This window comes from Toxotes jaculatrix, chromosome 8, assembly GCF_017976425.1.
Source record: "Toxotes jaculatrix isolate fToxJac2 chromosome 8, fToxJac2.pri, whole genome shotgun sequence".
NCBI lineage: Eukaryota > Metazoa > Chordata > Actinopteri > Toxotidae > Toxotes > Toxotes jaculatrix.
Window position 1 is genome coordinate 5,410,839 of NC_054401.1, and position 25,007 is coordinate 5,435,845.

The following is a 25,007-nucleotide window of genomic DNA, read 5'->3' on the forward strand; positions in this document are numbered from 1 at the left end:
CTGGATATCTCCATGTAGCAGAGAGTTATTCAGATCCAGCTGCTAACAAGCCCTCGCAGGCTGAGGTGAGTGTAGTGATCATCTGCTGGTATTTGCCATCCACTTCCACCTCCTCATCCTCGCTGCCACCCTGTGACCCATCCAACGCACTATCAATTATTCAGCTGTGAACTTTATATGCTGTTTTGCTTCATAAGCCTGCAGCCAACACAGGCAAGACGCACCAGCATCGGGCAGTGCAGTGTTAACAACCCCCATGGTAGCAAATGCCACATTCAGAGAAGACATTAGCTGTGGCACAGTCTGGAAAAGATGCAATGGAGACATGAGCATTGTAACATGTTGCTGAGCCGCTTTAATGAGGACCTCGCACTGTATATTTGTGTGTCTGCAGTTTGCACACTGGGCATCCTTCACGGTAATGGCCTGTTTTCCTCCTGGCAGAAGCGATAGTGGGGGAAAATACTGTTTTGAATGTTCCCTTTTTAACACAATTGCCAGATTACATTATCCTCCACCTGCAGAGTACATTTTATTCAGGGAGCAATCCAAATCGTTGTGAAAATGCTCTGACAAAATATATTGTGTAAAATCAATCAGACTGTTGCAGTTCCCAAGACGCTAATGTTTTGTAGACATAAGGTTTTTCCACAGTGCACCAGCAGTACCACCAGAGCAAGTCATATGTAGTTTCTCTGTGCCGAGACCAGACTTTGGTATGAGCAAGGTGAAAACTCAAGCTGCATTTATACATTTGAGGGTCAGTACTATTATTGGCTGATACTGGAACAGCGATTTATCAGTTGGAGCATAAAACTTGGACAATATGCTAAAAAAAACATAGTTTGTCATGGTGGAGAAGCACTAACTTAGATACAGTACCATCATTACGTAATTTGTCCTGCAGCAGCTCACTACACGCTAACTCGTTTCCCATACTCTGCAGCATTAGACTCTTATTAGAATAATAAATCATGCCTGAGTATCAGGGTGGAGGGAAATATGTTAAGAATACCCTGCCACAAGGGCATTACTTTGTAGCAACATTCGTTAACCGAGTGTGTATTTTTATGACTATAACTCTGAATAAAGGAATATCATCAGCTAAATCACGATCATAGTTCTTTTGACTGCCAAACGATCAGTATTCATCAGCTTTAAAAAATCCATTACTGCCACATGCGCGGCTCAAATTCACATTTCCATCAGGTGAGGAGTGGGAATAAATCACAGGACACACAAGGTAAATCATTTTCCACCATATGAGGTGGTGCTTAGTGCTAATAAACAGTTTGTCTGGTTGCATGTCCTGGCGTCCAGTGATACTGTGACGATAACAGTACAGTTAAAATCCTGATGATACAACCGATCTTTCAAAGGATAAAAATGGCACTCCACAGTATATTTTTCTTATTTTTAACAAATCCCATGAGTCCACTAGTCCAAAACCAACAATGGACTGATCTCACAACAAAGTCTGCTATAGCTTATTCCTCTGTTGCCACAGACCACTATTGTTATCAAAAAACTATTAAAAACACATCAGTGAGCCTTCATGTGCTTTTGTTACAAGGAACATGGGCAGGGTGGTTTATTTTGAGTGAATCCCCACATCCACAGCGGGACCGCTGCAGTAAATACCCCCCCAGTGTACCAAATGTGTGTTACTTCACCACTGAAAGTAGTCCCCAGAAATTTTTTGAAATTAATTTTTATTCTTATAACATTTGCCAACATTTGCTTTTTTATTAAATTACTTTATCAACAATTAAACTAAATTTTTTAGGCACAGGGCTGTAACAAAGTAAAACTTTCATTACTGATTAATCCTCAGCTTATTTTTTCAACTAATCAATTAATTGTTTGGTTTATGAAACCTTAAAAAGCAATAAAATGTTTGACCAGAGAATATTTGGCATGGTTTCACTATTTTTGCTGAAAAAAAGGATGGAAACGATTAAGGAGTTATAAAAAATTGCTGGCGATTATTATTCTATTGATTGATTGATAGATTAATCAACTAATCATAGCAGCTCTAGTTATCGTCAGGAGGCGCGCGCACACACACACACACACACCTGAAAATGGTGCTGGGTAACAATTATCTGCACAAAAACATGCTTGAATGCCTGTTAGCAATTCTAAAGTCTTGAGCGGCTGCAGAGTTTGGACAGAAGTTGTTTTGCCTTGTTATGTCCTGGCTGTTTGCGGATTTGTTTGTACTTATTGTGTACCTATGGTTTTGATATTTGATATATTGTACTTGGAGAAAACGGATAAACTAGAGAGGCAATGATACTGCATATATGTGTGCACACACACACGCGCGCACACTCACAGGGTACAGCAGACACAGACAGGAGCAGGGTATTAACCTTTCTCCCGCTGAGGAGGCAGTAAGTGGGTGGTGATGGCACATGGAGAGGAGAGAAAGAGAGAGAGAGCAGAGCCAGAAGGAGGTCAGTATTGAGACAGTAGATGGAAATTTCTATTTGCGGAAACAGTGTTCTCTGCTGCTTTGTTAATTATGTGTTTGTCAAGTCCATCCGTGACATTTGGAAAGTTTTTATCAGTAACTTACAGGATTACTTACTTAAAACTATATATGGAGTTCAGCGTTGCATATTGTGTGCGCACAGACAGGTGTAAATGTGTGCATAAAGAGTAGGTGTATCCGTGAGCAGGAGTGTTTGGCTTATGAAAGACTAGTACAGGTTTATGCCTAATTCATTAGAGTAACTGTGCAGTGTTGTGAGCCTTCCAAGGATTGTAAGCTAGAGCATGATTCAATATCTGGCCAATTCCTAATGTGGTGACATAACCATGCAAGAGGGTGAGCCATCCTGCATCAGTAACAAATGTATTCATCATCCTTGCCAGGGATCAGATAAAATGGCTGTACCAGTGGATGTTTTGACCCTTTATTTTTTCCAGGGAAGCCTGACTAAGCACATTAGTACGTTTTCAGAACTGACCTGCTGCAATCTCATACACTTTTACTCACACAGCAACAGAAATACAATATTCTAGTTGCACTGCATGTAGGACTAGTGCAAGTGAACAGAATATTTCATACCTTTTTATATTTATACCTGCGTGGTGACAAACCCACAGCTAGTTCTGTGCTGTGCTGTGCTCTCTCTTTTCAAAAATGCCTCTTAGTTGTAGAGGGCAGGAGCATAGCAAAAACGATTAGCAACAAACTAATAAGAATGCACAATTTTCATTAGAACTTTGGAATTAAAATGAACTAAAGACATAAGGGAGTTCGTTTGGATGGGCTGAGTTGAAAATGCTACCCCACTAATGATGCTAATGAGCAAATTAAAGTTGTAATCTTCGCTCTCAGTGCTTTGATACATAAAAAGGTTTTGCTCAGTACTCAGGGGTAGAAAAATAGTGTTCCTCATGTAATGTCTGGCAATAAGCCGGGGTAAATGCTGTCAGCCTGTATATGTTTTCAAACATTAAATATGAAAACTAATTTTTTTAACGTCTTTCACAGTTTCAAATAAAACTGAAATATAATCTTGTTTGGAAAAGTTGTTCATAGACGAAGTTTCCCTTTCCCCAAGAGAGTCAGATATTTCCAGCTGGTGTGGGGGATTTAAACCTTCAGTTACAGTACAACCACTTGTTAGTGCTTTAGGCTATGGCTGCCCCAAATGGAGACACACCCGAGTTTGGCCACTTTCTCAAAGATCACTGCTGCCCCCCTGTGGTGACAACACACACTGCTTCTGCGGCACAGTATTGTGCAGCCTTATGTGAAGCAGAATTAACCTAAAAGTCAAAGATATTTGTATGTACAGTTACATTCAGGTACACTACCATTAGCTATGGGATCGTTGTTATGAGATCTCGGTATGTCAAAGTCAATCTCATGCATGAAATAATGATTTAAGGGCTGTGCCTTTGAGTAGAATGCCTTTCATTTCTCATTAATTTTTTTAAAAACCTTTTAAAAGGAAGGGAACCTTGTTTGTGGCAGATTTGTTGAGTCTGGGGAAGAAGACAAAAGTCTTTGTTTGGCAGTGTAATGTTTTGTGAAAATGTCTGACAATGTTTCACCACATCTGCATATTTTAGTGTCACCAAGTCCACGTGGTCTGGGCTCTTGTATGTCCACAATAAACAACAAAATTAACTATTGTGGTTCAGTAGGATTTGGACACTGTATCTTACATAGCAAGAACATCATAGGAAGAATAAAAAAATTCCTACCTGTGTAGTTTCTGTCGTCTTTGGCAGGCAAAAAGAAAAAGAGGGAAAAAGAGCAGTTGATTAAAAATACAATTCAGGTGCAGAACATCTAACTAGAGGCCAAGGATTATTCTACTTCATCTGAAAACAGCTTTCAGCTTATTGATCTACATGATGTACTGTTAGCTAACATTTGGTGCACTGAAGCTGAAAATTCAAATGATTACCCTCCACTAGATGGCAGTGACACATCTTGGTAGTTCTCCTAAGAAATGCACCAAATTAAGCAGTAATGCCTGCCAGGAGGTCCCCAACTGTGGTATTATGTAATCATGTGACATTTTATAGGCATACCACAAGAATAGACAGACAAACCCTTAATTCTAATACAGTTATATAGTGTAGATGGCACACAAAATCTTATTTTAACATCGTAAGAGATTTAAATAGTACTTTAGTAAGGTTGAAGTATTAATATATATCAGTAAACAATTAAGCATTTATAAATGTATATATATACTAAGGATTATAATATAAGTAGCCTACTTTCAGTTACTCAACCAAACTATGCCGATAAGTCCCTCTTTCTTTAATACTACCATTCCCATACTTTTACTAGTTGCCATGCCAACTTCTCTGATAACCAGTTGGTAATCTCAGTTCTTTCAGTTCTTTCTTTTTTTTTTTTGCACTAATGTGGACAAACCTTCTCACACATGCCAACTGCTATAACTGAAAACTCTTGGGTGACATCACAAATATCCTCTCACACTTGCCCTTTTACTTGCTTGTGCCAACAATACAGAGCACCCTCTGTGGATTATACTCTGATTGGCTGGATCATTTATTGCCTAGCAACTGTGCTCCATTGGGAGAACAGGTGTTTGTAATTATCTGTCATCTTTAAAGCCTTATGTTCCCATTTTTGTGAGTCAGGATGTGAACCCTAGGTGAGCCATGCCTATGTGATAAAATGGCACTGGATGTTTTTTGGATTACATTGTACATTTCTGCCCAAATATTGATTTAAAGATTTGAAAGAGGCTGGATTCAGATAATGATTGGCATTTTTGATGAAAAATAGTTGTTGATGAATTTTCAGTTGATTATTCTATTATGGGCTAATCGTTTTAGAGCTAAATACTACAGTAAATCTTAAAACTTATTAGCATTTACCTATTTAGCATTTATTAGCAGTATATAAACATTTAACAAATGTGTTTTAACACACTATGATGTAGTTATAAGCCATAAATAGCATCCCACCATACAGAATCATTTTCCTAATTCTACTGTATTTGGCAGCTTAGTGTAATTCTCATCTACTCAAGTCATGGTATGGCTGAGAGACTCACAGAGGCAGGTGGGTTTAGGTGCATCCCATTTGCCCAGCTTAGTGCAGTGGCTGATGTTTCTGCCCTCCAGGATGAAGCCAGCGTGGCAGCTGTAATGGAGCACTGTCCCTTCCACTGGAGGTCCAGGAGGCTTCACCGTCACCCGCCCGTTCTCCAGAGACGTCCACACTCTCGGGCACAGCAGCACTGGAAACCAGAGGGAGGGAGAAAGAGGGAGCGAGACACAAAGAGTTACAGAAAGATAAATACATAATAACTGGGGTACGTAGTAGTAGTGGCGAATGTGCTTTGGAGAAAGAAATAATGTTGTTAGGTGTCCAAAAGCTCTATGAGTGGGACCAAAGGGCCAGCGACAGGCTAGCTAACTACCTAGTTAACTTTAAAGAAGTATTTGTATGTTTTTTTTTGGCCACTTAGTGGCAGTGGAACACGCTGTAAAAACACTGACATAAAACCACATTATAAATAGATTGATATAGTGAAATTGTTCACAAACAATTGTCTATTCACACATCCAGCAACCACTGAGAAATATTAGCCTTCACTCTTCTTTAGCTCTATTTTTTGTCTCTACCAACTCCTGAGGAAAATATCTGCTGTTGTGTGCTGGATAGGTGGTGTGTAGAGGCTTTTTGAAGAAAAATGTCTGCCTCCTGCAGCTGAAAATGAAATTGATGAGAGCGACCATAAAGTTACAGGCCGTAAAACCAAAACAAGGAACTAAAAACACTTAAAACACACATACATTGTCATGTGAGGCATAGTTAAAATCATAAACATTATTTTGTGCTCAGAATGAAGCAGCCTTCATCATTTACACATTTTGTTATGTTGCTGGTTCATGCTAAAATCGTTCCAGTTCATTTTTTGCCTCTGTGCTTAGGGTCATCGTCATGCTGAAAGATGATCCCTCGGCCCAGTCTGACGACCTGATCACTCTGGACCCGGTTTTCATTAAGAATATCTCTGCAATTTGCTCTGATCAGCCTGCCACTGAATAACCCCCTGCTCACCACCATGCTTCATCGCTGTGATGGCGTTGGGCAGGTGATGAGTGGTGCCTGTATTTCTCCAGACATGACACTTAGAATTTAGGCCAAACAGTTCAATCACATAGATGTAACCCAAATACAATATAGAGACAATTTAATACAGATACTGTATTTTAAAGTAAGAAAGTCTGAAAAGGTAAACAAGAGACCATTTTCTATTAATTACGTGTAAGAAATCAATCAGGCCTAAGCTTTGTCTTCTTGGTTTGATTTCTTGACAAAATGGCCAAGCTCTCGAATATAATTCTGTTGAGCTGCCTAGTTTGTTGAATCTTCCTTCCAGCATGTGAGCACATAATAAAACTCCAATCTGCACACTGCAGCTTGTGCTCTTACATAAGCCAGAGCAAACACAAATCCTGCTGTAGAGAATGTACTCTTGGGAAAAATAAATTCCACTGATGTTAAATGTGAGCTGAAAGAACAAAAACAGAGATATACCCGGGATTTGATAAGATCGGTGGCCTTATTCTCAGTATTTACTGAGGCACTGTAGAGATGTGATCTGACTAGAAATTACATTCAGGCTTCACTGTCCAATCAGAAAATTTTGGTTTGCAAGCAAAGATTGTAGAAGAAAATACACAGTTAAACAATGTAGAAGCAGTAAAACATCTTAAATAGTGAAAAAATTACAAAATAGATCTTCAAAGCAATAACCAGCAAGCATTTGCTCAAACTGTTCTCTATGGGGGTATTTCAGATAAGTTCACTTCTATTTATTGATATAATTCTTCATCTGACACAGATATCTATAGTAGAATATACAAACAAATCTATTCATATATCAGAATTCAACAAAACCAAGTATGTTTACAAACTCTGTTTGGCAGCATATTACCTGTACAACAAGAGAAGGATTTCGCTGAAATTTAGTTGTGAACATTCAACTAAAATGTGTGACAAAATAATGCTAGCTTAAAGGTCCACTTTGGTAATAATACCAGACCACATTTCATGGTTTTAATTGGCAAATGGCTTACATACAAACAAGAGCTTGTACATGTGGGGGAGATCGTAACCCTCATCTCCGTTCAAGGTTGGCCTTTGCTGTCGGATGACTGTATTAAAGGCAGGCCTTTGCTTCCAGTTCCTGATTCCTGACTCTGATTCCCATTCAATGGAAAGTTATAAATTCCCTCATGTTAACTTGTTGTCTTGCCCATTTCCACAGTGCTAATTCCATCAGTATAACAACAACAGTCAGGTCAGACGTTTGGCTTTCACCTTTTGGTTCCAGCCACTTCCCACCCCATCAATAGGTTTTTGCCCTGCCTTTATTGGTGACTGGCCTTTGTTGGTTTGTGCCAGCCATGCACCCAGGTATTCTTTTGTATTATCAGCTTTTATATGAAAATAAGTTGAGATTATTTTGTCACACATGCTCCTCCCAAGGTCAAGCATTAACTTGCATGGCCCTAATTCAACCAAAGATTTTACTGGGGGTCATTTGTCAATGCTTCTAACATGATAACATCCTCTAAACTGTAACTATGTTTGATCAGACAGCTTGATAATCTCAATAATGTTCCTTTACAAGTTTTACTGTCTTTCAAGTTGGCTTAGTAGAAACTTTTTTTTCACTCTGCAGCTCCCATTACCTATGCAGATCTTTATAGTCTAATATCATTGTTCAGCTGTAGTGGTGCAGCTTTTACTGTTCACTCTCACCGCTCTCAAAGCATCTTTTTCATCTGCAGCACACAGCTGTTTTCTACAAAAAAAGAAAAGCTCCAAAAACACTATCTGTTCAGCACCAAACAGCTGACACACACAGTTAGTGGCTATAGAGACAGATATTTCCCTCAGGAGACACTCTGGCCCAGAAACAGTGTGATTAGTGGCCTTACGTTCACCCCGTGATCAGAAGCACAAATCCAAATGGATGGTAATGTTGCTCTCTAACTGCTGGATGTGTAAATAAAAAACTGTTACAGCAAGTTCTTCATGTCATTTTAAAAGGTGGTAATATGTTGGTGTTTTCACAACTTGTTCTTGCTGCTCCCAGGTGGCCAAAAAATCAGTTATTCCAGGTTTTAAATAGATGGGAAGTCCTGTAGGAAACCAGAACAATAAAAGGCTGCTTTGATTTCATGTGAGCTCCACTTAGGATTGCATCACTTTACTTTATTGTGGGTTTTCATATCAGTACTGTAGAGAATAAAAAAAATGACTCCAATCCCAATCCTTAGAATTAAGCAAGAGTGAATGTTACAGAATATTTTTCAGCTTCCTCTGCGTGTAATGTAAACGAGGAAGGTGGTGACATGCTGTCAAAACAACTGAGATTTCATTTTATTGTAATTGTAGCTTTAATTTACTGTTGCACCACCAGATAGGACATGTCAGAACTGACGAGTATACACAAGATTTGTCTGGAAAGATGAAATTTGTGACAAGATAAAAAGCAGAGAGGAGGACAAGATGAAAAGGGGATGACAGATCAAAAAGGACTTACAGCATCTGCTGTGCTGCGTCATGTCCGTCCATGTGCCGTTGGGTAAGCACTTCCTGACCTTGGGCCCCACGATCACCCGGTTTCCTCTGCAAATGTACTCGATCTCATAATCCACAGGAAGGATCTGCACACTGCGGATCTGAAAGAGTAGCATGGACCCAGAGAGATTGGAAGAAGCAGAGACAGTAATTAAAGAGTGATTGATGCTTTCTCATACCGGTTTTTCTAATTCACTCAGGGACCCTCTTCATTTTTTCTCAGTGCAGCAGAGTCTGGTGCCATATGGCTGTGACAATAAGGCTCTACAAGGAGGAACACTTTATGGCAATATTGTCTGAATTGATGGGCTGTCACACTCTGATTTACCTCCTCTCTGGATGGGAGAGAGGAAAAATAAGATGGACTGCCAAGGCTTTATGTTTCTGTTTTGTGTTGAGCTGTGTGCCTGCACTGTATGTGTGTTTTACACGTGTGCACACAGGGAGAGAGGTGCAATCAGCTTTCACACATTTGAATGGCTTAGTTGTGGAAGTTTTGGTCCTTCCTACACCTTGAAACCACATTAATCTCTCTTCTAATTGTAGTTTTGCTACAGTACAGAGTTAATTAGATCCTGTGAGCTTTATATGATTGATCATTGTTATTTCTCTTGGATCTTAATTTCCAAAGATACTAAATATATCAGGCTGAATTTGGGGGAAATATGTGTAAAATGAGGATAATTTACATTTGAAGCAATGGTGCACCGTCTTTATCAGCGGATGGAAACTGAGCAAATTATATCAGCTGATGAAGACTGTGAAATGCAGTTAATGCACTTGCAGTTAAAAGCTCAGGGAAAAGCTAATAATCGAACCTTGAGATAAGAAATCTTTGTCAGACTATTATTTCTAATGTCAAGAATGTGGTCTCACACTCAATGTATGTTAAGGAGTTAAAGGAGCAACATGGGTCAAGCTCCAAAACTTCTGGATGCTACACTACCCATAATGCAACTCAACAGTGTCTCTTCATTAGTCCCTCCCTGTATGGGAAATGCTCATTTCTTTCAAACTCTGCAGCCTCAGTTTGTAACACAAGATTTCCATTAACAATTTGTTGTCTCCAGACATCACCAGGGAATTTATTTCCAAGACATGGCAAAGTTCCCTCCCCAGAGAATGCGATACAGCTGTTCACTCCCCATGACAAGTAGACCCATGCTTCTGTGTAAAATCTGTGGAGAGCCCCTTTGATTTCACACCCGACATGTAAGCAGTGTGTTTCTGTTTTAAAAAAGGCGTGCGTTGTCTCGAGATTTTGTTTGACGTTTTTGCTTTACTGAACAGTTCACAGCTGAATGACACATGGAAAGCTCAGAGGGAGGGCCGAAAGTGAAGGTCAAAGGTCGCAGCTGATCGTGGGACATGGTTGTGGTAAGCGAATTTGCCATCAGAACCACCAGACTGCTCAGTAGCAAATGATCCCACACAAATCATCAGCTGATACATCCCTCACCATATGAAGTAATAATCCCCTGCTAATTTGCATTAATATAATGTCACCATTTTATTTTCTCAGGCTCACATAATGTTTTATATTTCCAATTCAGTTAGGAGGAAATGATATAACAATTGATACATTTATTGGCAGATATAGTGTTAGCTTCTTAATAATCCAATTCTGTGTTATTTATTTTGAAAATCTTCAAGCCAGTAGTGGTTTAATGTGTTTGATTTGACAGGTGAGCTCCTGTAATTTGCAGTAACAGTCTTCTCTGTACCTGTTCTTGTGTCAGGCCTCTGTAGCGGATGCCCCCGTCCCTGGGAGGCCGGATGATGGCACAGCCTGACAATGAAAGAAGAGGAGGAAGAAGAATGAAATGAAGAAGGACGACAAGAGCAGAGGAGGAAGGCTCCGTGTCCAGATAATGTAGCTATATTACAGAAAAATGTATACTGCCAATTTAACCAACACTTTCCTCTCTGCACAAATTACAGCGCTTCATTCAGGCCACTTAGCGGTCTCTGTGGAGTCACTTCTGTCCATTAATGCTTATTGTAAACAGACACACATAGCAAACACACAGACTGAATCCCGCATTTACCCAGTCACAAGCACACACAAATTACCTCCAGCTGATGAATTATGTATGGGCACAACAAGAGACGGAAGAGCACAGAGAATAATCAGAAACAATAGCCGTGCCATCTCTGGATCTGAAAGAGAAAGAAGAGAGGGAGAGAGGTTTTAACATAAATTAGGAAAATGTGACAGGGAAATTGAGGGTTTTGGAGAAAGAAAGAAACAGAGACGAGACAAAAAGAAAATGGTTACCGAGAAAATATTCTTACAGTATTAATGCTACACCCTCAGTCCTGAGACAGTCATTCTCGGTTCACTGCTGTCCTTCTAAAAAGGATGCATCAACTTTCTGGTAAGAAAAAAAAAAAGAAAGAGCTCCCATTTCAGCCTCCCTGACTGTGCACAGAGAGAATGAGCTGCGAGATGAGTCCACGTTTCTCTCTCTCTCTCTCTCCTTCTGTTTGCATCTACAGTGCAGACAGCTCAGGTTCAGTTGATCGCCAGCTTTGCTTCATTTCAAAGGCGCAGAATACAGCGTTTCAGCACAGGTTTTGATGCCTGATAGTGATGTTTTTGAAAAGTGGCTGCTCATAGAAACATTTCACACCAAGGCAGAGTCAATAGACTTTAGAGTTTTCTTCATGTTAGGGTAGAAAACAGCTTGTGGACCATCGACACAAAAGCTTTCCATTGCAAGGCAAAAAGGTGCTTTGAGGTGCGCTGACAGCTTTTTAAGGCGCAATGACTCATCCCACCCTACTGGCAAAGAAACTGTGGGATACATTAAAAGAGCACACCCCTGATTCAGCACTGTAACCTTGTCAGACTCAAGATGGACAGTTAAAATGTGGTGTTATTCATTCCATGCATGCATCCCTCCTCCTTGTCAAAACTTAGTGGCCTCTAGAGCTTCAGCAGTTATCTGAGCAGTTAATCAGAAATGAAAATAGTCTTTTATTGCAAAATTTCGTTATGTTTGCATAAGGACAATAAAGACTCTTGAATCTAGTGCCTACATTACCCACAATGCAACACGACCACTGACAGTTCATTCAGAAGTTTGGGTGTATTGTGGCAGTAGCATCGATTGTAGCCTTGAGATGGTGGGCTATAGAGGTCTGGTAACCCCACTCCACTCAGCTCCCTCTGGAGACACAAAAGGCTTTATACAACTTTTTTTTTCCCCACATATGCAGTCATTCTGACTTTGAAGTGTAAAATTGGAGGAGTCCCCTTTAAATAAAGAGTGAATTTATTGTCATAACAACAAATAGCAACTCTTGTCCCAATGTAAGGGCAAACTTATGCTAAACAGTAAAAAAAAAAGTCAAAAGACCCTTGAGTCCCGTGAGCCACAGCACCTCGAGTGCCAGCAGACAGGGAAACACACTCACAAACTCACATGCACAACTGACTGTAGCAGTGATAAACACACTATATATAGCTGCTCATTTGCAGTTTTGAATAATAAATGTTGCTTTATGAGGTTGTCACACATGCACAAATATAAACACACCCATACACTCTCACACTTAACAAGGCAGTAAAGGGGGTGGTGTGTGTGTGTGTGTGTGTGTGTGTTTGGTGGGGTGGGGTGGGTGGATGGGGGGCATAACAAAGCAAAGCACCACAGTGAGGGAGACAGATGGCAGCGAGGCTTGCTTGTGGAAGACAGACAAACTCTGTTGGATACTTCATTAGCATTATCCAGTGTATTTTTAGAGTTCACTGACAAGAACCATGCAGGAGGTAGACACCACCAGAGAGTGTGTATTATGTGTGTTGGCAGTGTACAGTGTGTGCTTTTGTCCTGTGTGGGAAGAAGGGAGGGAGGGGAGGCAGTGGAGAAAAAAAGGGGGGAGAAAGAAGGACAGCCCAGCAGGAGTCATTAATATCAGCGATCACACACTGAGCCGGATAAAAGCAAACTATGTGAGTGAGTGTAGCACGTATGAGGCAGCCTCACCAGCGCAGAGCCAGCTAACTCCATCAGCACGGGCTGCAGCGGCACCGAGCAGACAGAGGGGGACGAGGGCCTGTCAACTAGCCTCAAGCTTTAAATGCAATTAAGGCTTCAGCACTACAGACAGCGCCGCCGCCGCCGCCTCAAAACACCGCAGCTGTGTGAAACACCTCGTTTCAAAAACACCTACAGTCCATCCACATTCCCTTGCACGTCTAATGCCACTGTTGCACACACACAGAGACACACACACACACACACTCGCTGCCTACTTCCTTGTGTGTTAATCATGCCGGAAGCTGCAATGAAAAGGGCTGATCCGGTCCATTTCAGCACCAACGACAGCTCACACTCCGATGTTGGGAAGCATGTACTGGCTATTTTGTCCACACGGGATACACGCACATAGACTCAGATGCTGCATTTTGTGCACGGCTGAGCATGAACTATTGAGACGTGAGGGTCACAGTAAGGGTGCCACCAACCGTATGCTGTCGGTAGTTACTTGTCGGCTGTTGACAAGGGAATCCGTGATGGCCTGGAGGGGAAGGCCGACCATATTAACAAGAACCGGATAGCCCTCGCATGAACAGGTCTCAGAACTAGCGTCTAGAATAACATGCCATTTGCTTAGACCGGCTTCATGTTGTTTAAAAAGCGTAAAAGCCCACGCTGCGATCCTCTCTTTCTAAAGCATAAGAAGGTAAACGCGGACAGGATGGTGATGGCTTCTTGCAAGAGGGAACTCAAAACAAATCTGGCCTGTGCCCATCGAAAATGTATGGCCTTTGCATACAAAATGAAGAACGAATTCGGCACCTGTCTACATTATCTACCGGGGAAATTGAGCATTTTCTGAATAAATGCGGTCTATTATTGAGACCTACAGTAATAGTAGCATCTAGCCCCCTGAAGCAAAGCTGTAGCATGTGTACTTACTATTAGTTTCGATGCGCTCTGTCAAGATAACAGTTCGTCCTCCGGGTTGGACCCGCCAGTGAGAGCCCAGTGTCGGATTATTTGGTAAAAATATGCATCTTTGCAACGATTTTGTTATGGCTATATTAATATGGCTATAAATGTGCAAGCTGCTCCGTGCGTAAACAGAATGTTACGAAAACAAAACCTATCTTATTCCGCTTGTTTCCATGTATTGCAGTTACGCATGGTAAAGGTAAGAAATGACAAAAATCCATACAAAAAAATATACATGCACTATATACAAACGCATCCCCATAAACGACGAAACACCGATTCACCACACTCCCCTCCTTTTTCTCTCCCCCCACCCCCCTACAATCTTGAGCTAATTCACGACGTCATGATGGAGACGCACCGTGCGTAACAGTCCCTCTCTCACGCTGATCTGATCCCCCCCCCCCCCTCCTCCCTCCTTTCCAAGATGAAACACGCTTAGGTCCAGGCCCACAACAGCAAAATATCATAATGAATCTTAAGAGGAGGAGGCTGGGCTCACGATAAGCTTGCGGATTTATCCCACGGTGAATAATTATATCACGACACGAAGACTAAACACGGGTGGAGGTGCAGATATGGCGCTGTGGTATTAACAGTGACTACATTGTTAAGCCCTTTCCTAAAGCCCCCTTGGAGCTTAAGTCAACTAAGCAGCAATCAGTCATTTCTACAACACTGGTCATCTATCAAATCAAAGCCCGTCGACTTATTTTATCTCGCCTTTGTGTCTTTTCCACCATCCACTGCTCCTCCTCTGCCATCTACTCTGAGATCAGCATCCTGCTTCATATTTATATATCTGCTGAATAATTGAGAGAAGACTGTGGAAGACATAACCTCTCACTGTCTCCCACCATCCCTCTTCCTGTATCTGCAAAACAGGAATCCACATCCTATCATGCCTCTTGACAAGCAGATCTACAGTAAATCCTACAAGATATGAAGTAAATCTAAAAAAAAAAAAAGGGCATCACGGAGCCCAATAAGTATGATCAGTTTTATTGATTATAGGTATGACAATGCATAAACTGGAAACAGTGAGTGACATTATGACTAATTCACAAAAAGGCTGCAGACCCATCGTTAAGACAGAAGTGAAGGTGAGAGGTGTTTCCGATAAACTGCAGCAATAATGGTTTAAACACACACGGTAAACTGTGGGTCATCCAGAACATCTGTACAACATAACTGTCAAATATTCAAATCAGCAACACATGTAACTGTACATGTCAGTATCTTCCAGCTTTGTAGTAATTACATACATTTACAAGTCATTTCTTGACTTTGTTGTTTTGCTTCATATACTTTGACAATAAAAGTACAATATCATAAAAGAAGAAAATACAGAAATCAATACAAAAAAAAAAAAACCCATAGCACTTCAAGTCTCATCCGAATCGGTGTTTGGGTGAGTCAGATTGTTAAAATTGGTTAAAAATCAATACAGGGCACACACTGGTTCTTTAAATGGTTCGAAACAGAACTACAGATGAGTTTACAACAAAGTACTACTCGTGCTAAATTGGTTACTTGTTCTGTGTCAAGGCACACTTCAAATTACGACAAGGGTAAATTAAAAAAAAAAGGCAACAAGGAAATTAATTCTCTGCCAGAGAAATCTAAATGTAAACAATATCCAAAAAATATAAATTTGGGAAAGGCTTTTACATCAAAAAAAACTACAGCACAATGACATAAAAAAAGAAAACATGGCTGAGCTTCATTGTGTCAAGTGTTTGATTCAGTATATAGCCCTGAATGTCATACATGTTTTTCTTTTTTTAAATAGTTAACTAGGAGTGCATGCTGTTGGAATGGAAACAGTCAAACTGAGTCTATTTTGTCTTCAGACTCTACCATTTGTTCTATTCATCATTTCAGGAATTCTCAAAAAACGCATTCTCTCGTGCCAAAAATAACCCAAGCACTACTTGAGGCATGTTAGAGGAAATAAATATATGAAATGTGAACCCAAACATGCTTTCACTCTGCACTGACAGAATCGTTTTTGTCATTTTTCCCTGCAAACTAACTCGATGAGGGTGAATAAGAGCGGGGACCTCAGTGTGTATAGAGAGACCCTGTGACCCCTCTACCTTGAAGCAATCGCTGATAAGACTCGACACGACTGGAAAGAAAACAGCGGAGGCTTTTGTTTTTTCCAGTCTCGCTGTTCAGACGGGGTTGATCGTTCCTCACTACTCCTTCATGCTCAAGGAACAAATTCTACCCAGAATCCCTCAGAGGGAGTGAATATACAGTATACATACACGCATCAGCCACAACATTAAAACCAGTAACCGGTTTCAGTGTTGTGGCTGATTGGTGTATCCTGGAGGGATGTAAGCTGTGTAGATTCCAGTAGTGTTTTAACTAGGCTGCAGTGTCAACTGTGATCAGTGTCAGCTTTACAATAATGTGTTGTCAGTCAACATAAGTGTGCTTATTTACACATTGTATCATACACCTACAACTTCAACTCTCCAGTTTTATATTTGCAGCTATTTCGCTGTCTTATACTTTGTAGTTTATAGTTGTAGTTTTTTTAAATAACTCACATTTTACTTTTGCAGTGTTTATAGCAGTTGTCTGTATGACAGCCTCACAAACTGAAGCTTCGGTGGTGCTGCTTGTGGAACTGCTGCTGACGCTCTTTGGCGGTTGTTTCCGTCAGCTTGTCTCTTCTGTCCATCATGCCGCTTCTCTCTTTCTCCCCCTCATCCCCAGTCACGCTCCCCACATCGCTGAGGTCCCCGAGGTGCTCGATGGAGTCATATTTCTCCAAGTCGGAAGCGATGGTCTGCAGGCTGAAGACCGAGAGGGAATCTGATCCCGCTCGCTCCCTCTCCTTTTCATTCTCCTTCTCCTTGTATTTCTCCACCAGGTCAATGGCAGCATCCACTTGATTTTTACCAGTCGCACCACCACCGCAGGCTCCGCCTTCTTCCTGAACTTTGATGTCGGACTCAGCTCCAACAGGGGGACTCCGCCCACCGCACACAGTGGGACACCCTCCCTCGGCCTGGTCCCTCCCCCTCTGAGCGTGGATCTGCTCGCTGATTTGCTCCAAGTTTCGCAGGGCGATGGAGTAGCGGGTCTTCACCTTGGATACGTGCTGCTCCAGCTGCAGCACTTTGACCTTGTGCTCCTGGAGTCACACAGAGGGCACAGCAACTTTCATCATCAGTTTCAACACTGATTTTATGTCTGCCAGTGACCTCTAGTAAATCCATAAGACACAGAATATATTACAGCATTTCTGCCAACTCAGCAGCACATTTACAACTAGGACTAGACAAAAACAGAAATCAATTTTCTGATTAATCATGATTTTTATTTGAATGATCCAATATTTATTCTTAAAATCCTGAGATCAATCTTTGCATTTGCGCCTTTTTTCTGTTAACATTTACCTCTGTGTTAATTTTTATCTGTAGGCAGTGGTTACTTCCTGTAAGTTCAGTTAAGGCTGAATGATTTGCAAAATGTCTGCTCTGTAGAAACTGAGTTATAATGTACACCAAAAAATAATATTTTAAGTTGAATAGATAGGTAGTAGTGAGCCATGTAAGCCGCCTTGAGTTATGACAGTCCTGTAATCTGTTAATAGCGGCAGTCCATGCAGACCCACAGCGGTTTACAGGACTGTCTGCCTGTAGACTGCACACTGATCTGAGCCTGAAGAGATATTATCTCTGGCTTCGAGATGTGAGGCCGTGGACTGAACAGTGACTGAACTGTGTGGATTCTACTTTATTCAGTCTGTCCCTGCCGGGCAGCTAATACTAACTAGCAGCTGTCTGCAGATATCAGTGTGATGTCTTGTCAGCACAAATAGTGCAGAAGAATTAGTGAGCAGACTTTCAGTTTCTGCCCTGTCTGTGCTCAAAGTGATTGTTAAAGTGGCTGTCTGTACTTAGCTGCTCGCAGTCCGTGTGCTGCTGAATGGGAGAGCTTTGTATGCATAATGATGACACCCTTGTAATGGGTGCAGGTCCTTTTATACATGTCATATTTTAGCTGTTCTGCAAATTTCCAAAGAATTTTTTTTTTTATGTAACTATTTTTCTTAACCAGCAAATGTGTTTACAGTTTAGCTGATAATGTGCACTTTACTGTGCCTGCATTACCTCCAGTATGTGGTTGAACTGGGCCTTGAGCTCAAAGTAAGGTTTGGATTTCAGGATGACTCTCTTGAGGGACTTTTGGAGCATCTGGACCCGAGCCTCAGCCTCCTGACAGGCGTGTGTAACACGCATGTGCTCCCGCTCACTGCGGAGTCGCTCCTCCTCAGCTTCGTTCACCTGTGAGAGACACACAGGAGCAGGGTGTTAACACAAACACACAGACACACACAGACCACTAAACCAAGGCCAGTTCATTAGGAGTAAGTAGATGATATCAGCCTCTCTCTTGATTCAAACATGGTTTCCACTGTATGTCCAGCTCATTCATCCAGTTCGTGTAAATATGCTAAAATAAACCTGGTACCAAGGTAATGGACATAAACTGACTAAGCTTCTTGTTTAACTGCTGTGACTATCCATCCAGTGTTAGACAGCCTAATCGTCTGTCCTCTGAATTTGTCCTGACATGCATTGTCCAATGTGAGACACCACAGCCATCCTGCACCTACTGCACATGGTCCACCCACCCCAGGTCTGGTGTCATTTTAACTAGAGATGCGGCCTGAAATCCAACTGTGAATTGGAACCCATGTTTTGAAGAACCTGGGGTAATTTTAAGGCCAGTTCTCTTACTGGTACTCGATGAAACCAGTGAGTGTGATGAGCAGAGGGGAAAACATGGTTTTGGTGTAATCTGTTGTCGTGTAATCAGCCTGTCTGCTGTCCTCTGTGTTGTTGTTTGACTGGCGGCAGGGATGAGCTACTCCATTACACATTACAAATACTTTATTTGCTAGTTACATTACAATTGTCTACAGAACTCCAGCATTTTCAAAGGTCTTATATATTCTTCAACACTGGACGGCAGAGAAAACACCACCTGCACCACACAGCCAGGCTATCTGTTACAGTGAGATGGAGAAAAATTTCACCAGCTGTCTATTCTGTCAAATTTTGTCACCCATTACCAGTCAGTTTGTGAATGTGTCCAAGGCTGCCAAATACCAATATCACTAATCTACATTCATATAATTCACACACGCACACAGAGCAGACAGCACAGCAGAGAGGCCGAAGAGGAGAACAGGCTTCCTGGCTAAGACAGCAGCCCCCACCCCCAAAGCCAGCACCTCCTCCATTTACCATTTACCAGCTGTGCGGTCCATCCACATCAACAGAAAGAGGGACTATGATAATATATAGATTTTTTAAATTTCAAATTCTATTTTTTGTGATTAAAAAAATACAATAAGAACATCAATACAGTACAAATATGAATAGCAGCACTGCTATAAACCATAATTACACACATTCCTAATTATGACGTCATTATCTTATAGTATGTCTACCTCCTCTTTTTTATTACCTTGGAAGTAGCGTGGTTGAGCATCTCCTGCCAGGTGGGATCCAGGGTGTTCTTGCCATCAGCCATCAGACCCTGCTCTGCCACGTAGACCATCTCCCTGGCAGCTGTGTGCATAGACACCGCTCTTTCGTAGCTCAAAGCTGCCTTCTGGGTCTCCTGCTGTGCCTACAGAGAGCACACAAAGGTTTTACAGAACTGGAATATGACAAGGACACAACCGCTTGTTCTGTTAAATCCAATTACAATCAAATCTGTGTTAAACTGTATTTGTAAAGCATGGTTTTTGTTTTAAAATGATTTAAGTTTGATTAAAGGAAATTCATCAGGCCAATAACAGATGACCAAAGGAAAACAATAAACTGCTTTTCAGATACTTGTTTATATTTATTTGTTTACAGTTTCTCATGTGTATGATTTAACACAGCTAGAGCTCCCATAGGAACAAAACAAGTATCTTGTATCCAGATTGTGTGTAGGCCTATTTCCGATTAAGATGGACTGAAGTTCACACCTGGCATAACAACAAATCTCACATGCATGTTGAATGACCACTTGTGATCAGATTTCTCTCCCCTGCTCAGATTTACTTTTACATGTTGAGAACTCCAGTCACTGATGACAGAGGAAGCTCACTCTGTCACTTTGCTTACAGAGGGCAAAACATTTAATGAAAGGCCCTGATGAAGGATGGATGGCTGAAAACCTTTTGTCAACTTTGTTTGCAATTGGTGAAGAACAGGAGATTTATGATCCTATATGCACACTGAAAACCACTCTGGAAAACATTAAGAGCAGCCAAGAATGCATTTGCAGTAACACTGTATGTGGACAAATGCATCCCTGACCGCTTCCAAATGCTGTCTGAACAATTAGATTGTAGTTTTTCTACAATGTATTTAGGGAGCGACTTCTGCAATTGAGAGCTTTCTGCTTGTGATCATGTCACCCCAAGAGGGATTAAGTGCCTGGTCCTAGAAAACTACAGATGACCTTGCTTATATTGAGGTTAGAACACAGGTACCATGGTAAAAATGTATTATAACCTCTCAACATGGTAAATTGCATTTCTGACAAAGAGGGTTTCTTAAAGGCGTACATACTGCATTGTCTGTGTTAAGCAACAGGACACATTAACATTTTTGGACACAAGTTGTTTGTGTGTACCTCTTTTGCAAGGCGACGAGCTTCATAGTATGGTCTTGCTTTCTCTATGCAGCTACCAAGCTGAGAGCTCTGAGCATTCAGCTTCCTGGCAGACTCTGTTAGGATCTTCCGGTACCCTGATCTGGCATCCTGAATGGTTAATGCATGAAAATGACAAGATTAGATTTACCTGTAACAGAATGACTGACTGAGTGATTAGAATTTACACAGGAGAGAGGCTGGATGTGAACAATCAATTCCTTGAGAGGCAAACTATCAGCACTGATACACTTTCCATTTTAAGAGTTTTCAATTTTCCAAAGGTTATGCCTAAAAGATACTGGAAACAATATTAAGATATTGATTAGCATCTTCTGCGTGGACTAATAAAATATTTAGCGACAGAGACAGACACAAGCAATACCCAGGGTAGTAAATAAAAGGAAAAAACATTCCTCGTGGGTTTCATTCAAAATCAAAGAGGTTTTATTGAATCTGTTCTCCATATTTATCAGTCATGTGCAGGAACACTGAACTGTATTAAATGGGTGGAATCTATAGCTCTACCAGGGCTGCAACTCACAATGATTTTCTTTATCACTTATTTTTTCAATTGTTTAGTTTATAAAAGTAAAAACCAGCAGTCTGAAACTTGAGGATATTCAGTTTGCAGTGATTCAAAACTGAGTAATCGTAAAACATAAATAGTTGAAACCAGAGAATGATTGGCATTTTGCTTTACAAGTGAATAACTGATTATATTAGTTATTATGTTATAACTGAATTTCTGTTTATTAAATTAACTATATCAGCACTAGCTTCTACTTACATCCAGTTGCAGCTCTAGTCTGTTGATTTCTGCACTGGCTTCATTGAGGTGCTCCAACTCTTCCTGTAGGAAAAAGAATGATAATGTGCTGCTGGAATGAAACATATTCCAGTTTGTTGTGGTGCGATGATAAATGATAAAAACACTACATGTTAAGATGACTTAATCCTATAGTGGTCCTGGACAGCACTGAATCATGATAATAAAGAGTATGTGTCTATACAACCGCTAAAAAGTTGTAACATGCAGATAAAATATTAAATACATTAAACCAAATCCTCCCTTTCCCCGTCTGTAAATAAAATGTCCTAACACCTATTTTTAAAAACTGTAATACACTCCCAGTATTTCACTTCAATGTATTCTTTTATTATAATCAAAGCACAGACTGAACCCAGTTTTTGTAGATTTCATCCCATTAGAGACGCAAAGAGAGCATAATACGATTCGAAAGAAACCATAAAGAAACATAAAAAGAGCACAATGAGCCAACAAAAATGCCCACAAGAAACAAAACAACCACAGTGAGATTATAAATATGATCACAAAGAGAGAACAGGACTAAAAATGTCATTTAGTGTTTCTTTCAGTATGGTTGTTCAGTGTTTTTTAAGACTTTTCAAGATCTGCAGATACCCTGTTGTAAGAAATCATGATAACAGACCTTACATGCACAGTCAATGACATTAGTTACTTATTAAAACCTGGCTGATTAAACATGTTCGCTTGATGCAGGTTAAAGGACCACTAACAGAGCTAACTGCTGAAACGCTGGTTCTCATACCTGAATCCGAGGGTCCAGTTCTTCCTCGTAGGGACTATGCAGCTGCTCTCCCACGCATTTTTGTTTTTCGCTTTCGCCGTCCCTGCAGGTGTCCCTGTGCGTCTCTAGTGTTGTTCCACTGGTTTCGGCAGCTTTGACTTCCTCGTCCCCGTCCCCACCGGGAATAACTTCCCTCCAATCCCCCGCATCAGACTCCCCGGACCCGGCAGGGCTCTCCCGCAAGCCACCTGGCTCCATTCTAGCCCGACGGTTTCTCTAGCAGCAGCGTTAGCTAAGGCTTCAACAGCAGACGTGATGGCTAGTTTACAAACCTACAGGCCTGGTCCTGTTAACAGCCGTTGCGTGTTATAAAGCAGGTGTAAATTAGAAAATAATCCCAGCGGTGGCGATTGTTGAGGAGTTTCCAATTTGCCATATCAAATCACACGGAAACACGAATCCACTGGAGTTAGCCTAGCATGCTAACAAGCTAACGCCATCAGTGAGAATTTAGCTGCTGCTTCACAGCAAGCAGGTGAGAACAGTCATGAAAACTAAAAAGAGGCCCATCATCACTATGTCCCCCCATCACATGTTTTTTTCGTCCATGTCTTACCGGTTCTTCTTTACTTTAGCTAGGCTAGCTAGCTAGTGGTTTCGGTCTCACATCATCATTACAGATGAAGTAAACAGATGCGCGCTCTCGCTACAACATTTGGGCCAGGGCGGCTGCCGTAGATACTAACACTGCAAGTGATCATAGATTCAGACAAAGAGAGAAAAACTCTCCTCTCCATGGACTGTCATGGTGGATTAGTGCAAACTTATACAGGTAGCTTTGTCAAACGGCTCGATTATCACTGGCTATCTAGAAATCTAATCTTTCTTAGTGGCCTCTCACACTTAGGCCTGTGAGCCCTGTACACTCTTAACCACCCGAAACACCAACTTCAGCTTGACAAAAAGTACCACAAAAAGGGGGGTCCAAACCACTCCTGAGGCCCCGAAACGCGCTCCTAGACACTTTCTGGGGGATCACTTTTGGCCTCTCACACTTCGGCAAATTTTCACTCTCCCAACTCACTTATATGGAGGAACTTCAAATGCTCATAACTCTGGAACCCTGGGTGCGGGCCCACCCAAATGGTGTTCACATTATTGCAGGAGATTTTAATAAGGCCAACTTAAAGACTGTACTTCCGAAGTTCTCCCAGCATGTTAAATGTACTACAAGGGGGGAGAACACCCTGGATCATGTCTACACCAACATCAAGAATGCATACAGGGCCGTACCCCTCCCCCACCTCGGACAGTCAGACCATCTTTCCGTCCTGCTGCCCCCAGCCTACACCCCCCTCAGATGCAGGAACAGGCCCACCACAAAAACTGTAACAACTTGGCCTGAAGATGCACTCTTCAAACTCCAAGATTGCTTCCAACAGACAGACTGGGACGTGTTCGAACAACAGGAGCTGGAGACACTCACAGGCACGGTGCTGGACTATATTCAGTTTTGCATCGGGAATGTGACTGTGGACAAAACCATCAGGGTTTTTCCCAACCAGAAACCCTGGATGACCAGCCAGGTCCACGCACTCCTCAGAGCCCGTGATGCTGCTTTCAGGTCAGGAGACAGTGCACTGTACAGTGCTGCTCGAGCTGACCTGAAAAGAGGCATAAAAAGAGCTAAGGCGGATCACAGGATGCGTATAGAGTCCCACCTGTCCAGTAACAATACTCGGGAGGTGTGGCGGGGCATACAAGACATCACCAACTTCAGAGGTTGCGATGCGTCGACAGCTGAACAGAGTGAAACACTGGCAGAGGAGCTAAACTGCTTCTTTACCCGGTTTGAATCACAGCAGCATGCCCCAACCATGCCCCCACCCCCAACCTCACCCACACCCACACCCCCATCTGGCTCTGGCTCCAACGCAACCCCACTCACCATCCAGGAGCATGATGTCAGACGGGTGCTCCTGGCAGTGAACACCAGGAAAGCTACTGGCCCAGACGGAGTACCTGGCAAGGTGCTCAGAGCGTGCGCTCACCAGCTCGCCCCCACCTTTACCAGGATCTTCAACCTCTCTCTGGATCAAGCAGTCATCCCACACTGCCTCAAATCATCCATAATAGTCCCGGTGCCGAAGAGGTCTCCCATCACCAGCCTGAACGATTACCGACCGGTGGCCCTCACTCCGGTAATCATGAAGTGCTTTGAGAGGCTTGTCCTCCAACACATCAAGGACTATCTCCCCCCAGACTTTGATTCTAACCAGTTTGCTTACCGTGCAAATAGATCCACTGAGGACGCCATAGCTGTAGCTCTTCACTCTGCACTGAACCACCTAGAGCAGCAGCAGAGCTACGTCCGGATGCTCTTTGTGGATTATAGTTCTGCATTTAACACAATAATCCCGGACAGATTATGCACAAAACTGGACACTGTTGGCCTCCCCCCTCTCACATGTGCCTGGATAAAGGACTTTTTAACAGACCGACCCCAGACTGTGAGACTAGGTCCCCACCTCTCCTCCACCCGCACGATGAGCATCGGCTCCCCACAGGGCTGTGTGCTGAGCCCTCTCCTCTACTGCCTCTACACCCATGACTGCAGGCCGGCCCACAATGACAATCTTATCGTCAAGTTCGCTGACGATACTACAGTGGTCGGACTCATCTCCAGGGGTGATGAGGCTGCCTACA

At 41.9% G+C, this 25,007-nt stretch overlaps 2 protein-coding genes across 2 annotated transcripts in view; both read right to left on the minus strand.

Moving 5' to 3' along the window:
- Positions 1–14,325, minus strand: part of gabbr1a (gamma-aminobutyric acid (GABA) B receptor, 1a) — a 61,085-nt gene extending 46,760 nt beyond the window's left edge. The window contains exons 1-6 of the mRNA XM_041045356.1: positions 14,035–14,325; positions 11,180–11,266; positions 10,831–10,895; positions 9,069–9,207; positions 5,559–5,744; positions 4,225–4,242 (exon numbers count right to left, since the gene is read on the minus strand). Coding sequence (XP_040901290.1) covers positions 4,225–4,242; positions 5,559–5,744; positions 9,069–9,207; positions 10,831–10,895; positions 11,180–11,258 — 487 coding nt within the window. The 5' untranslated portion in view covers positions 11,259–11,266; positions 14,035–14,325. The remainder of the gene's footprint in view (positions 1–4,224; positions 4,243–5,558; positions 5,745–9,068; positions 9,208–10,830; positions 10,896–11,179; positions 11,267–14,034) is intronic.
- A 745-nt stretch (positions 14,326–15,070) lies between these two features.
- On the minus strand, positions 15,071–22,986 carry sh3bp5la (SH3-binding domain protein 5-like, a). The gene is made up of 6 exons (XM_041045192.1): positions 22,323–22,986; positions 21,539–21,601; positions 20,731–20,859; positions 19,567–19,731; positions 18,204–18,377; positions 15,071–17,221 (listed from the first exon to the last, which is right to left on the minus strand). The coding sequence occupies exons 1-6, from the start codon at positions 22,557–22,559 to the stop codon at positions 16,676–16,678; spliced, it is 1,314 nt and encodes a 437-aa protein (XP_040901126.1). The 5' UTR covers positions 22,560–22,986; the 3' UTR covers positions 15,071–16,675.
- Positions 22,987–25,007: the final 2,021 nt, after the last annotated feature.

Coding starts and splice junctions, on each gene's coding strand:
- sh3bp5la (XM_041045192.1), bottom strand. CDS start 22,559: ATGGAGCCAGGTGGCTTGCGGGAGAGCCCTGCCGGGTCCGGGGAGTCT. Junction 20,860..21,538: donor GACTAGAGCTGCAACTGGAT/GTAAGTAGAAGC, acceptor TTAACCATTCAG/GATGCCAGATCAGGGTACCG. Junction 19,732..20,730: donor CTCGTCGCCTTGCAAAAGAG/GTACACACAAAC, acceptor TGCTCTCTGTAG/GCACAGCAGGAGACCCAGAA.